General features: G+C 40.5%; 2 protein-coding genes across 4 annotated transcripts in view; both read right to left on the bottom strand.

Annotated features, from left to right (window-relative positions):
- Nucleotides 1-14,795, bottom strand: part of LOC129711242 (elongation factor 2) — a 523,480-nt gene that overhangs the window by 206,394 nt on the left and 302,291 nt on the right. The window lies entirely within an intron of this gene.
- The window catches only part of LOC129711243 (zinc finger and BTB domain-containing protein 7A-like), a 140,136-nt gene that overhangs the window by 102,423 nt on the left and 22,918 nt on the right, over nucleotides 1-14,795 (bottom strand). Inside the window, exon 1 of one of the 2 annotated variants that reach the window (XM_055658761.1) lies at nucleotides 1,218-4,289. The exons of the other annotated variant lie outside the window; for it this stretch is intronic. Within the exon in view, the coding sequence (XP_055514736.1) occupies nucleotides 1,218-1,309 (92 nt within the window). The 5' untranslated portion in view covers nucleotides 1,310-4,289. Of the gene's footprint in view, nucleotides 1-1,217; nucleotides 4,290-14,795 lie in introns of those variants that run through there. 2 annotated transcript variants of the gene reach the window in all.

Raw genomic sequence — 14,795 nt, 5'->3', positions numbered from 1 at the left:
TGTAACCCCACCCTATCAGCCACATTGCTTTTAATCCATACATTTATTCACTGCCTTCTCTATATTTAACTTGTCATTTCTACTTGGGTCTTTTGCATTAAGTGGCAGTTGCTGTACTGTTTCTGAAAAGGGGTGTGTTTCAGTTTTTTCTGGCAGATGAAGTTCCTGGTTTAACTGCCTGGTGTAGTCAAATTATCCGTGTGGGGGTGGGGGAAGAAGGAGGTGAAAGAAAAGTTTGGAGCCTTTACTGCAGTTAACATGGTTGCTCAACAGCACTCTGAAGTAACAGCAATAACTAAACCATTTTCACTGGAGCAACCCATGCTCTACGACCAATATGAGTATTGTCCATCCTTTAGCAGACTTGCTGTGGGGGAGATGTCAGAAAGATGCCTTCACCCAAATCCACAGTCAGTCAGTAAATGAACATCTAGAGAGGGGATCCTAACGATTCCTCTTCCTCAACCGTGTGGTTTTGGCTTAGTTCCACACCAATTATTCACTGGATCTCTTTGCAGTTTAATGACAATTTAATTAAAAGCTCAGGAAAAAATACACCAGCACCAAACATGCTCACCAAAACCACTGTCACACTGCCAGTAAGGTCACGGTGCCCTGTTCTGTGTAGAAACAGGATTAATGCGTTTGTAAGACATCTTTTGCTGTTAAAAACGAGTTCCATTTGAAAAATAGCCAACCATACAAGGTCAATAATCAACACATCAAGAAGATTCCTCTAAACTGATGGCAAGTTCAACATTATGTTTAACATATTATGATGCTGAAAGAAAAATCTTTTCAGTCCAGTGTATGCATAATCCAAACAAAACATATCCACCTGCTATATAAACATGCACATTTATAGCTCCATGACAAAAGCTAGTTGACAGCGGCTCAAAGTTTTTGAAATGTTCAAGTGTACGAAAATATTACGACACAATAGTAGAAAATGGGCAGGACTGGGGCACCAATGTGAGGGAATGGCTCATCATGATCAGTGGAAAGGATCGTGAACAGGAAACTCTCACCGTGGTGCTCCTTCAAATAGTCGGCTGAGAGGGACGGAACAGAAATGCAAAGTCAAAACACGAATTGCAGACCTATTCTTGGTTGATTCGAGAGCAACACTGAGAAACTGTCTAGAATCGGTCACCTGACGTGATTGGAGTAGGAAGTAACATTCGAGAGCAAAGAAATGTAAAAACAGAACTACTCACATTTTACGACTGACATTTCGTTTTCCCTGCTGGCTTTTGCAGTGGTATTTTTTGTAATATTTCTGTTTCAACAACATGGACGAAGACATCATCGTGAACCAGCCAGAGGAGTTTAATTTTACCTGGCAGTGCGAGGAAGCTAAATTAACAGACACAAATTGACGTTAACCAAAAACATCACAAAACTTCGCAGGCATCCAAGAGGAAAAAGGACGACCTTTTTTTCTGGTGCCAGTTCAGGTTCCTTGCACTACAAGGTTCAGTAACTCCTCCCAGCCAGCACCTTGCGTGTTAATGATTGTATCTCCACTGGGGTTAATTTAGGATTATTTTACTGACGAAGCTCAGTGACTCCTCCCAGTCAAGCACACAGAAACACCCTTCAGCACAAGGAAGCCTTCCTTCTCTTTCACAACTAAAACTAAACAAAACTACAATCCCATGCTGAAGTCCAAAACATTTTTTCAAAAAACATAGAGAGCCCCATTCTGTCTCAACTGGAAGTTATTTTTAAGATGTGTATAATCTTGTGAGTAGTTGTGGGAAGACAGACAGTTTACTCAAAAATTGCACCGTGGGTTAAAGTGGCAAGCACTAGCTTGCTGCTGGCTGCCAAGGTTGTTATTGATCGGTGGGCTGGTTCAAAATCATCCAGAAACATTGCTATAGTTACAACATGACCTGAAGCGCAAAGATGATCAACTGTTTGACCAGATTTGTCAGAGTAGAAACACTGGCGCCGAATAATGACGATGCTCAGGGTTTAAAAATATATATTTCCTCAGCAACAAGTAGGGTGGGCTCATGCCCAAAAATAAACCAGTATAAGCAATTGGTGCTACTTAACTTAGCCCCTCCTTGCAATTCCCTCACCGCTGTGGTTAAAGTGTGAGAAAGCTCAACTGTCTTTTTTCCGACCGCCCCCATCTTTTAAAGGAGAAGTGTCACCGCAATGAGGACTTTTCCAGCAAGCTCAGTTCTTGGATCAACCTGCTTTGAGAACTACGGCACCATGTTGCCGGTTGTATGCTACAGGCAGTTGTCCTACAGTTCCTTCTTTACCATAGCCATCTTCGTCGAGATGAGAAAAACATTTTTCACACAGAGAGTGGTGAATCTCTGGAATTATCTGCCACAGAAGGTAGTTGTGGCCAGTTCATTGGCTATATTTAAGAGGGAGTTAGATGTGGCCCTTGTGGCTAAAGGGATCAGTGGGTATGGAGAGAAGGCAAGTACAGGATACTGAGTCGGATGATCAGCCATGATCATATTGAATGGCGGTGCAGGCTCGAAGGGCCGAATGGCCTATTCCTGCACCTATTTTCTGTGTTTCTATGTTTCATATTCCGTAAATAGTGAAGAGAAAATTCATCGTTTCCTGCATATACTTCATGCCTAAAAGTGCTTTAAACATTTGGAGACTTGAGAATGGGATTGGGGGAATATCGTCTTCCTTTCTGATCCAACACAGCTCCTTTTTCCACTCCACCTCTACCGCCCTTTATTGCGACCCAAACAGAAACAACACGTTGTCAGGAGGATGTTCATGTTATAAATTACCAGCCTGTAATTTTGTTGCACCACTGCCATAAATTTCACACCTGTCATAATAATCATTCTAATCCAGGACACATCACAAAATAACAAAACTAAAATTGCAGGAATAATAGTGTTAGATCACTGACCAGATTGCATAATCTAAACTGACTCTTTAATTAAATTCTGAGGGAGTTCTAAACCATTGAAAACTGGTGTTTCATGAGACATTAAACTAGTGCTGTGCCAGGTGGATGCAAGAAATCCAATGGTGCACTTTCACAAAGGAGCAGAATTCTCCAATTTATTGTTCTATCACTAAAACTGATCAGCTGGTATTATTAATACATTGATGTTTGTGTACATAGCAACTGACATATTTGTTACACTACGGTTACTTTAAAAGTATCTCATAGTCTGGAAAGGTGAAACAAATCCAGAGATTGTAAACGGCTTTATATGAATAGAAGTCATAGAGTGATACAGTGTGGAAACAGGCCTTTCTGCTCAACTTGCCCATATCGGCCAACACATCCCAGCTATACTTGTCCCACCTGCCTACGCTTGGTGCATATCCCTCCAAATCTGTCCTATCCATGTACCCGTCTAACTGCTTCTTAAGCATTGGGATAATCCCAGCCTCAACTCCTCTGGCAGCTTGTTCCATACACCCACCACCCTTGCGTTAAAAAGTCACCCCTCAGATTCCTATTAAATCTTTTCCCCTTCACCATGTACCAATGTCTACTGGTCCTCGATTCCCTTACTCTGGGCAAGAGATTCTGTGCATCTACCCGATCTATTCCTCTCATGATTTTATACACCTCTACAAGATCACCCCTCATCCTCCTGTGCTCCAAGGAATAGAGACCCAGCCTACTCAATCTCTCCCTGTAGCTCAAATCTTCTCTGAACCCTTTCATGCTTGGCAATATCTTTCCTATAACATGGTGCCCAGAACTGAACACAATACACTAAATGCGGTCTTACCAACGTCTTATAAAACTGCAACATGACCTCCCAACCGATACTCAATGCTCTGACTGATGAATGCCAAAAGCCTTTTTGACCACCATATCTACCTGCAACTCGACCTTCAAGGAACCATGCACCTGCACTCTACAACACTCCCCAGATGCCTACTATTCACCGTGTAGGTCCTTCCCTTGTTAGACATCCCAAAATGTAACACCGCACATTTCTCTATTTTAAATTCCATTAATCATTCCACCTGGCCAATCGATCGAGATCCTGCTGCAATCTTTCACAACCATCTTCACTATCTGCAAAACCACCCACTTTTGTATCATCAGCAAACATGCTAATCTTGTCCTGTATGTTCTCATCCAAATCATTGATGCAGATGACAAACAGTAATGGGCCCAGCACTGAACCCTGAGGCACGCCACTAGTCACAGGCCTCCAGTCCGAGAAGCAACCTTCCACCATCATCCTCTGCTTCGTTCCATGAAGCCAATTTGTTATCCATTCAGCTCTCTCTCCTTTCCAGAGCAGCCTATCATGTGAAACCTTGTCGATTGATACATCATCTACAGCTCTGCCCTCATCAAACTTTTTGGTCATATCTTCAAAAAACTCAGGTTTGTGAGACACGACCTCCCATGTACAAAGCGATGCTGATTATCTCTAATCAGCCTTTGCCCATCCAAATGCCAGTATAACCCATTCCCTTAGAATACTCTCTAGTAACTTTCCAACCACAGATGTTAAGCCTATAGTTCCCAGCAATTTCCCTGCAGTTGTTTTTGAATAGAGGCAAAAACATTTGCCACCCTCCAGTCTTTCAGCACCTCTCCTGTATTTAAGGACGACGTGTAAATTTCCTCTCTAGTTTCCCACAATGTCCTTGGATATATCTGATCAGGGCCTGGCGATTTGTCTACCTTCATACACGATAGTACCTTCAGTACTTTTTCGACGGTAACACTGACGTCTTTTATGTTAAGTCTTCTAACTTTTCAAAATCATTGTTCAAACCCATTAAATTAATAAAAATAAAGTATTTATGGTACTTTATCCCCCATTAAACAGGAATTCTTAAACATTGTAAATAAGTTTCAACAGAAGGAACAAATTAGTTATTTGCATTATATTCATATTGCATTAAACACAGTGGGTGTGAAATTTGTTGATCAGTAACATAAAATTGACAAATAAATTGGTGGTTTGTTTTACACCCTATTGAAGTCAGCCTACTTCCAATTCTCTTTGAGAATTAGAAAGATCTTTGACCGTTCTGTGCAAACACTGAATACCAGTTTCATTAAACATTTCTGGATTTGAGAGTGAAGTGATGAAGCAGGGATATCAGTTACATTTTCTCCTCATTCTTTTCACGATTGAAATAGTGAAAGATAAAGCTGAAACTCATTTTGTGCAACAGCTATAGCACTGAATGTTATAAAGGACAAGTCATAAATTACAAGTTAGAGGGACTTGTGATCAAACAATATCATGTTTGGTTAAATTAATATTTGATTCCATTTCCACTGCTTATGCAAGTCACATGGGAGACACAAAACCCCCCAAAGGCAAGGCAGCACCACAACTCAAACTCAGCCATAAGAAGAAACACAAGAGAAACATATGTCCTTCATCAGACGGGAATTCCCAGGAAATATATAGACAAACAATGTGCGTTTGAAAAGCAAAGTTAATTTATTAAAATCTGTTCTAAAATGGAGAGGGACATAAATACAACTATCAAAGGTTTCTTGGTTTACTGTTGGATAAGGGGACCATCTTGAGGCATTAAAATTATTTGGCATTTAGAAAATAACCAGTGAAAACAAATCAAAGCTGGAAAAGACTTGTGAAGAGCAAATTGTTCGAGAGATTCATTTGTTCTCAAAGAGGAACTTTAAAAGTGCTTTAAAAAAAAATCTCATTGGTAAATGGCTTGTCCTAGAAAAAGATCACCAATTGAATTTTGTTATATCAGAGTTCCAGCACTTAATGTGACTGCAATGCAAATATATCACCACTGATGGTGATATTGCAGGGTTGGGTTCTGCTGCACCACTTGTCCTTTGTGGAAACATTCCTGCAGAAAACAACACAAGTCTACCAGGCAGTAATTGGCATGGCATGTTCTCGAGGCTCTGTGGCAAAGGAGATGGTGGATCCTGTGTGATGAATCTCAGAGCAGACTGTCAATGTTATTTGACAGAATGCTTCATCACCAGAACTCAGTGTCAAAAAAGTATTTAAGAACTTGCTTGGCTGGCAGTGAGATGGTCAAATCCACCATGCACATTTGAGGCCTCAACCCTGTCTAATGCTGCCCTTGAAGAGGATGTGGTACAGATGGGACAATTAACCATCACCTTGCAGATTGTGCCTTTGCCAAGGTCCAGAAGGAGAAGCAGTGGCCCTTATAGTTCTCCTCAAGCAACTGTACAACACAGGGTTGTGTGCTCTATGGGCAGTTCCCAGCCATGCATCTCATCACACAGAACAGCCTCCCCCTCATCGATTCCATCTACACTTTACACTGCCTCGGGGAAGCAGCCAACATAATCAAAGGCCATTTTCACCTTGGTCATTCCCTCTTCTCTTAGGTCGGGCAGAAAATACAAAAGCTTGAATCCGCGCACCACCAGATTCAGAAAAAAATGTATTCTCCACTGTTACCAGACCACTGAATGGCCCTCCCTTAAGCTAGGGTGTAGTCCCGATCTTCCAAACTATCTCATTGCAGACATTGCACTTTTTCTTTGTAACTGCAATGCTATGATGCTGTAACACTACATCCCACACACTGGTATTTTTCTCTTTACATTTCCTGTTGTAGTTGTGTGTGGCTTGATTATATTCTTATATAGGATGAGTTGACTGGACAGCCACGTATCTCGATCTGCGTGACAATAATGAACCAATACCAACACCAATAACAAGACTAAAGGGGGTTCAGAATGCCTTCAATGACTCTTTCTAACTTCTACTGATGTACCATAGAAAGCATCCTTTCAGAATCCATCTGAGCTTGGTTTGGCAACAGCACTATCTGCAGAAAATAGTGCATGTAGCCCAGTCCATCACCCGTACCCTATAGCTAGTTGCACATGGCAGCAACCTTCCTGCTGGAATGTAGAAATCGGAAGCTGATCATTCCAAGTGAGGAGCTCACAATGTGAGATGAGCCTGGATGTCAGCTTCCACCGCCTGAGGGCCAGGAAGGGATGTCCATTCCAGCTGCCTGGTGAAACCACAGGAGAAACATGGTGTAGTGCTAGAGAGTTAAAGACATGGAATATACATACAATGAGGAATCATTCAGTGTTACATAAGCTTCTTTCACAAATTACCATTGTGTAAATTTTTCCTAAAATTAATGGGTATTTGTGTTGAAATCTCTGTATTTTATTTGACTTTCACTGTTTAATAAAGCACTTCAATTTAACCTTGAAATCAGAAGTGATGCAAGGGGACTGTTCAGACAATTGAATGGCCGTGCAAAGAGAGGGACGACTTGATGGAGGCGACAACTGCAACGGGTCTTTATGGCCAGCTGCAGCAGGAACTGTAAAATGGATCTTGCATATATACTCAGTGGGCAGTTCTGTGCATACTGTACTGACTGCGGTGAATGTGCTTATGTACGGGGATAGTCTAGCTGAGCTGAATGCAAAAATGCACTGTACCTGGTACACATGACAATAGAGAAACCATTGAACCATTGATCATGTGCAACAGAAATGCACTAAACTGTAGTTCATCATTGTAATGCAAAGCACTAGATTCAATCCTGTCAATGTGGAGAGACATCCCAATTCTTTGAGGCAAAATTTCCAAAAGGTACACGAACAGTAAAGTCATTAATTTTGGGAGAAAGAATGATACAAGACTAAATAATAAAATTTGAAAGAGGATTCATTTCAGGGTATGCTTACAAAACATCTTCTGTAAGTGACTGAATATCCAGAAAGCCGTGAAAAAGGCTTATGGAATCCAAAGAAACAAATTTATAACAACTTTGTTTACCCTTGGCTATCCAGTTCAGAGGATTGTGGGAAGAAAAAGGTCAATGCTTTAGAATGAATGAAAGAGATATACCAGGTCACCAGTGTTGAGAATTTCAGTGAAATGGAGAGGCCAAATATTCTCCTCGTATAAGAGATGCTGAGGGAAGATTTAATGGAAAAGTGCAAGATTTTGAAATGTTTTGTTATCCAGTGAGAAACAGATCAATAACCACAGATTGCAGAATATGAAGGGGAAAAACATTTTTACTGAGAGCATTATGATCCTGGATTAATGTTCTGAAAATGTGGTAAAACAAATAATTAGTTACAAAGAGGAATCGAACAAATGCTTGCAAAAGTGATAAGTTACTTTAAGGAAACAATGAGAGTTTACATTTCTTTAGAAGAGGATGTTGGCTACATTGCCCTCCACAATGTATCTGCCGCTGATCCCTACCAGTTGATAATGTCTTCAGGAGAAAGATGAGAATGGGAGACAGGTGGACACTGTAAAAATTAAAAATGGAACAAGCCATTCAATATCGTGAAGATCCCCAATTAGATCATTGTTTAGCTCCATCTTAATTCATTTCACTAGTCTAGGTTTCTTAAACTCTTATTTAACAATGATCTATCGATCTCGATGTTTAAAACTTTTCCAGTTGGTCTTAGCATTTGGAAAGAGTTATTAAATCCCATTATTCTGTGTGAAAAAGTTGTTGTCACCCCGGCTTATTGTTAAGGCAGCACAGGATTGGCCAAATCACAATACAAAAACAGAAAGATCTAAGAAACTACAGTTAGGCTGCAACTAGAGTGCATTCCCGCTCTACAGAGGGTTCAAAGAAGATCGACATGTTGTTAGGGCTGGAGAAGTTTGGTTACGAGGTAAGATTTACCAGGGTGGCATTGTTTGTTTTCGTGAAATAGAGGAGCTAGAGAGGAATTTAATTGATGGGTATAAAATTATGAGAGGTCTCAAAGTGCAAAGGACAGTTCTACTTTCCTTGGCAGCAAAGTTAAAAAACAAGGATGAATGGATTTAGAGGCATTAGATATTTTCATCCAATGAATAGTGAGGTCTAACACTCTTAAAAACAAGTACACACAGAAGTATTTGTAAGGCACTTGGATAATAAGCACATGACCTGGGGACAAACAGTGGGATTAGTTTCAATAGCTTTTACTTTAGCTGGCATAGGCACAACAGGTGAAATAGTATAGATTTCCATGATTCCATCAAGGAACAGTTTTGTTTTATTTTGAGATTATTCTCCTTGTTCTGGACTATCCCACCAGAAGAAATAGTTTCTCATTATCTAGAATATCAAGTCATTTAATTATTTTGGATCACTCTTCATTCAAGTGTATACAAATATGATTTATGCAACAAGTCAACGTGATTGAATCCTTGTAGTTTTTGTACTATTCTGGTCAATCTGCACTGCATTCCATCTTCTCCAAGGTCAATTTATTCTTCCCGAGGTGTGTGGCTCAGAGCTGTTTACAATATCAACATAGATGGGGTCCAACTGGAAATCTGCATAACTGCAATATAACCTTGTACTATAGCTCCTCTGAAGAAGGGTTTCGGCCCGAAACGTTGGCTCTTTCCTTCGCTCCATAGATGCATTTTTGTCTACCTTGGACTTTATGATAATTGTGTACAATAAATCCAAATTAGCATTATTTTAAAGGTTTCACATAAATTGGGAACTGCCTCCTCTTAGTCAAGTTCATATTTCCAATTTTTATTGCAGCTATTCCAAGATCAAGCAGACACTTTAATATTTTCTCTACAGCTCAAAATCATTTATATATAGCACTCCTCAAACATTGAAGACCTTGAGGAAGATGACATGCATGGGGGAGGTAAGAAAGCTGGACAAAGAACCTTCAGTAGAAAACTCCAGAGGGCTGGGTAGAAATCAGGAAAATAACAGGCCCTTGTGAAACAGGAAACAAGCAGCAACAAATTTGCATGTAACATGTTCAGAATGTAGCATGGGAAAAAAGACCCAACAATGTTTTCTATGTGGGGTAAAGGGGACCTAAATCTGATATGATGAGATACAAAATGCCAATAGAGGCTCAAGGTATTGCCGCAGCTTATAAAAACTGTAAATAGTCAGACATACAAGCAGAACCATTTGCGTTCATTATATGTGACAAGCATGGTCGGAGGAATAAAGGAAGAGTTGAAATTGACAACATTTCAAAAGTGGAAACACACCATTTGGAGATGCATTTTAGTTCAGACAAAATATCTATAATCAATGTGTAATCACAATGTGTAATCACATTGATTTATGCAAAGCTTGAACAGGATTTGTGAAAATAGTTTTTTTCCCCTTGCATGGAGTCTGGAATAAAGGATATGGGCTCAGGAGAAAGTTTTTTCTTCACTCAGAATCTTCTTTCTTTGCTTCCAGCAATGTGAGATGATATGCAATCATATCATATCATATATCTATTAAAGTGTGTGTGTGCGCGTGCGTGTGTGCGTGTGTGTGTGTGTGTGTGTGTGTGTGTGTGTGTGTGTGTGTGTGTCATCTTGCATGTGAAACGTATCTCCTCGAAAACCAGACGCCGAAACGGGAAAATGTTTACATATTTCAGTAGAGAATTTCCTTGCGAGTTTAGAAATCCACTCCTCTGTACCTTTGGTACATTATTTTCCTGACTTTTCTATTAAAATTGTTGACCAATTTGACCTTTTTTAAAAAATTTGACCGCTGCCCAGCTGCTGACGTTACAATAATAGTGAAATGTTTACATCTTCTGGTAGAAATTTTCCTTATGATTTCAAAAATCCAATCATCTATAAATTTGGTCGATTATTTCCCGAGATATTTACTAAAATTTATCACCAAACTGACATGTAAAAAAAAATATTAAGGTTGCCCAAGTTGATAACGTCACAACGGCTCCTCTCCTCGCGGCCAACTGCGCCGAGTTTAACGCGCAGCCTGCTGGCCACTGTTTTCCATGAGCTGCGAGTTACGTAACCCCCCCACCCCTACCCCCCCACTCGCACTCGGCCGATTGTCCGCAGCGCCCCACCCGCAGCACTGCCGCCCTCCAGCCCAGGGCTCTGGATTGAAGCCGCTGAACACGCAGTAATTTGGTTGGGCTTCCGAGGGCTTCACTGGTCCCGAGAACCACCGAGTTCAAGTCTGCCCTCTCCCCTCTCTCTCCCCCCCTCTCTCCCCCACACCCTCTCCCCCCCTCTCCACCTTCCCCCCTCCCTCCCCTCTCCACCTTCCCCCCTCTCCTCCATCTCCCCCTCTCCATCACCCCCCTCTCCCTCTCTCTTTCTCTCTGCCCCTCAAGATAGGGCAGGGATGGGGTAAAAGGAGCCAATGAGTAATATTAATATAATATCAAGGGGTGTGTGGGGGTGGTTAGTGTGTGTGTGACGCTGCAGGCCGGCCCCCACCCCGCAACCGCACGTTGAAGGGACGGGACCCAACGGGTCCCCCCTGGTCTAGTATATATTAAAAAGGTCCTGTTTGAAAGGGTCACAGAGGGGCTGGAAAAGAAAAGGAAGAAGCTCATTGCAACAGCTCTGAGAAAGTGTTCAGAGTTTGTATATGAACACTTTGTGGACCTTGTATAATCCAACAAAAGATAGTTAATGTAGAATCAGAATTCAAAAATGGTTCAAATTAATTTAGTGATGGCCTCAGTGTCTGCTCCAACATTGCTTTGTAACATTGTTCATTTTAAAGATAATATGGTGTAATTATTGCAATGACTGGAATGATTTATCGATGTCAATGACCAGCCAACTATGGAAGGAACACAAGTAAGCCATTTATCTCAGGTGCAGTCACTCATTTATCCACCTTTTCACTGCAACCCTTGATACTCCTGTCTCGTATGTATGTTTGTGCATTGTGTGCCACATACCTGGACACTTTACAGAAAAGCTTCTTCCTTTTGGCATTTTGTCTGAAGATGGTATTTAGTGAAGGAATAAATATCAGATGATATTCGATCCTGGTAAAAAGGGGGCATAATGGAAACCTATCTCAACGAAATTACAACCTAATACAATATTAGCTGGAGATAGACACTAAAAGCTGGAGTAACTCAGCAGGACAGGCAGCATCTTAGGAGAGGAGGAAAGGGTGTCTATCTTCGGTTTAAACCAGCATCTGCAGTTCATTCTTACACAATATTAGCTGGAGTCATGTTCACCAATTTGAAGAATTTTAGGTGTTTTTTTTGTTTAATCTGATTTGGGCAGGATGCTCAAATCATAGCTGCCATCGCTTTGATTATAAAACTCAAAGTATCCTAGGGATCTAACAATGGAGCCTTTGCTCAATAATTTTATTGACATCACAATTTTCAAGCAATCAAATATGAAAATCTCTATTCCAAACAAATAATATGTCTATATCTAGTTGAACACCAATTATAACCTGGCAAAAAATTCACAAAACATTTGCTTTGTTCGAATTAATTAATTAGTCAGTGATTTGATTTTCTAATGGTGATTATTGAAAAATGTAATACAAGACACAAATGTGCTGGGCAGACGGGCTATGTCCTCAGCAGGAGCAGACTATATGGTGTCACAGACTATAAACTTTCTGTACTGCAGCAAAAAGAGGATCTAGGTTCACCAATATTTGAGGTTATACAAAAATGTGAACCATGACAGATGGGAGTCTGTGCAGTTTGCACATTCACCTTGTGACCATATGGGCTTCCATCAAATTAGAGAATTAATAAGAGAATCAAATGGGTTAAAGTAGAGCCAGTGTTAAAATAAATGCCGAATGGTCAGATGGATCGAAGAGCCTATTCCCATCTGTATTGCTCTATGATTCTAACTTCATACTTCTCCAAAATTGTGCTTGGGGCTGATGGTTTTAAGACTAACATCATATTGACAAGACATTATAAGTGCAATGTTCCTTTAGTATTGCACTTACATTCCAGTCTGAGGTATATCTTTTAAGTGTTGACAGTAGAACATAATTGACAATCTTCCAACTCAAACACAGATGCCATACCTACCTATTGGTCACATTGTAGAAGGATTGTGCAAGGTTGTCGATGAGTCGCGTGTATGTGCTTTACACGTGGGACTAGTTCCATCATAGGCCCGATGGGCCAAAATGGCGCACGTCCTTAGGAAGTATGCAAATTCTATCTATTGTTTGCCAAGTTTTCTTTTAGTAGAAAAGATAGGCTCATAACTTTGGTAAATCAGCAATAAACAGTTAATGAGTGTTGAGGGGTGGGTAGGTTAAGATTGTTGCAGTCTGACAATTATAGAAAACACACCACTCTACATTACAATGAGAACCGGAAAATCAGACAGGTTTGACCGCCCTGCTATTCACAGCATCTCTCACTTTTTGTACTGTAGGTGGTTTGGGCTTTAGACTGTCAGATCCACCTAACTTTATTGGAATGCTTCCAAATCCAATACTGGTTATGATTTACCTGAATCATTAAATGGCTTAGTTACAACACCACTCGCATTATCCAAAATCATGGAGGGCTTTCATCTCCGACATTTATTTTATCGTCAGCACTAATGCTTTGACCGTGGTAGCTCATGTCCTATGAACAATTGAATTTTTTGTGGAGGTGACAAAGGTGTTCGATGAGGTTGGGCAGTGGAAGTTGTCTAGATGGGTTTTAAGGCACTTGATAAAGTACCTCATGGTTGTCTGATCCAGAAGATTAAGATTCATGGGATCCATGGTGATTTGGTCATTTAGATTCAGAACTGGCTTACTGACTGAAGACAGAGGATTTTGATGGGAGGGTATTATTCTAGCTGGAGGTCTGTGACCCAGTGAAGTTACGCATCTTTGCCAAGACCTCTGTTGTTCTTGATACATCTAAACAACGTGAATGCAAATGTGGGTTAGTTAGTAAGGGTTGAATTGGTTAATCAATTTCCAGGCAACAAAGTTGGCGGAATTGGACAAAGTTGGAGAGTGAGGAAGATTTTCAGTGGGATATACGTCAGCCACATGTAATGGAAAAATAAATGGCAAATGGAGTTTAATCTGAACAAGTACAAGGTGTTAAACTTTGGGAGGTCAAATGCAAAGGGGAAGTATATATTTAAGAGAACAGCAATGATGAACAGAGGGATCTTGGGGTCTGAGTCCACAGTTCCCTATAAGTGGCATCACAAGTAGATAGAGTGGTGAAGAAGGCATATGGTACGTCTGCCCTTATCAGTCAGGGCATTGAGTGGCATTTAAGAGGTTTTAGGATAGGCACATGGATATGGAGGGATATGAATCACATGCTAAAAGCAGAGATTAGTTTAAGATATTCGGCATGAACATTGTGCGTCAAAAGGTCTGTTCCTGTGCTGTGGTTCTGGGTAACACATCTGCCTCTCATGACATTTCAATTTACAACCTATTTGCATTGCAAAACAGCTGGTTCCAATGTAATGGCTCCTTATGGCCCAGTTGTAATACTTCGGGATCGTATATATACCCATAAATTTTATAATTCGTTTATTAACCAGTGTTGGTGCTTCTGCAATGGTGTTGGATGGGAAACTCCTGGCCAGAGACTCAACAACAGCAAACTTACAACAATAATTGCCTAAGTAGGAAAATAATGACTTTTAAGGAAACTTAGACTCACCGATGCCCCAGAACACTGCAGCTCATCTTTATGATAAGAGGTGTGGAACGAGAAGGACTATAAAAATTAAGTTTGCTCTAGAAATCCTACTAGAAAAGATCAAGGGTTCTACACTGACATTGAGTGTGGAATCAGGAAAATATTTCAGTCCTTATGTGCACGCACATGGCCAAAAGCACTCTGATACTTACTGCACAACATTAGTTGTTGCAATGCAGCTGGTTCATTTAAGCTTCTCTTAAATTGTGACCAGATGTACCTGTTCTGACCTTGATGGCAGTTGTGACAACAGGATCTGCATGTATCCTCATATACAAATAGAAAGGGAAGTGTTTATTTTATTTGAAGAACAAAGATGATCAAGACATTTTGAAGAGCAGCGAGTCCCAACATCAGAATTCCCTCTTGAAATAAATAACTT

Source organism: Leucoraja erinacea, chromosome 29 (genome assembly GCF_028641065.1).
Source record: "Leucoraja erinacea ecotype New England chromosome 29, Leri_hhj_1, whole genome shotgun sequence".
Lineage (NCBI taxonomy): Eukaryota > Metazoa > Chordata > Chondrichthyes > Rajiformes > Rajidae > Leucoraja > Leucoraja erinaceus.
The sequence above is the reverse complement of the archived record's forward strand: the minus strand, read 5'-3'. Positions and strand labels throughout refer to the sequence as shown.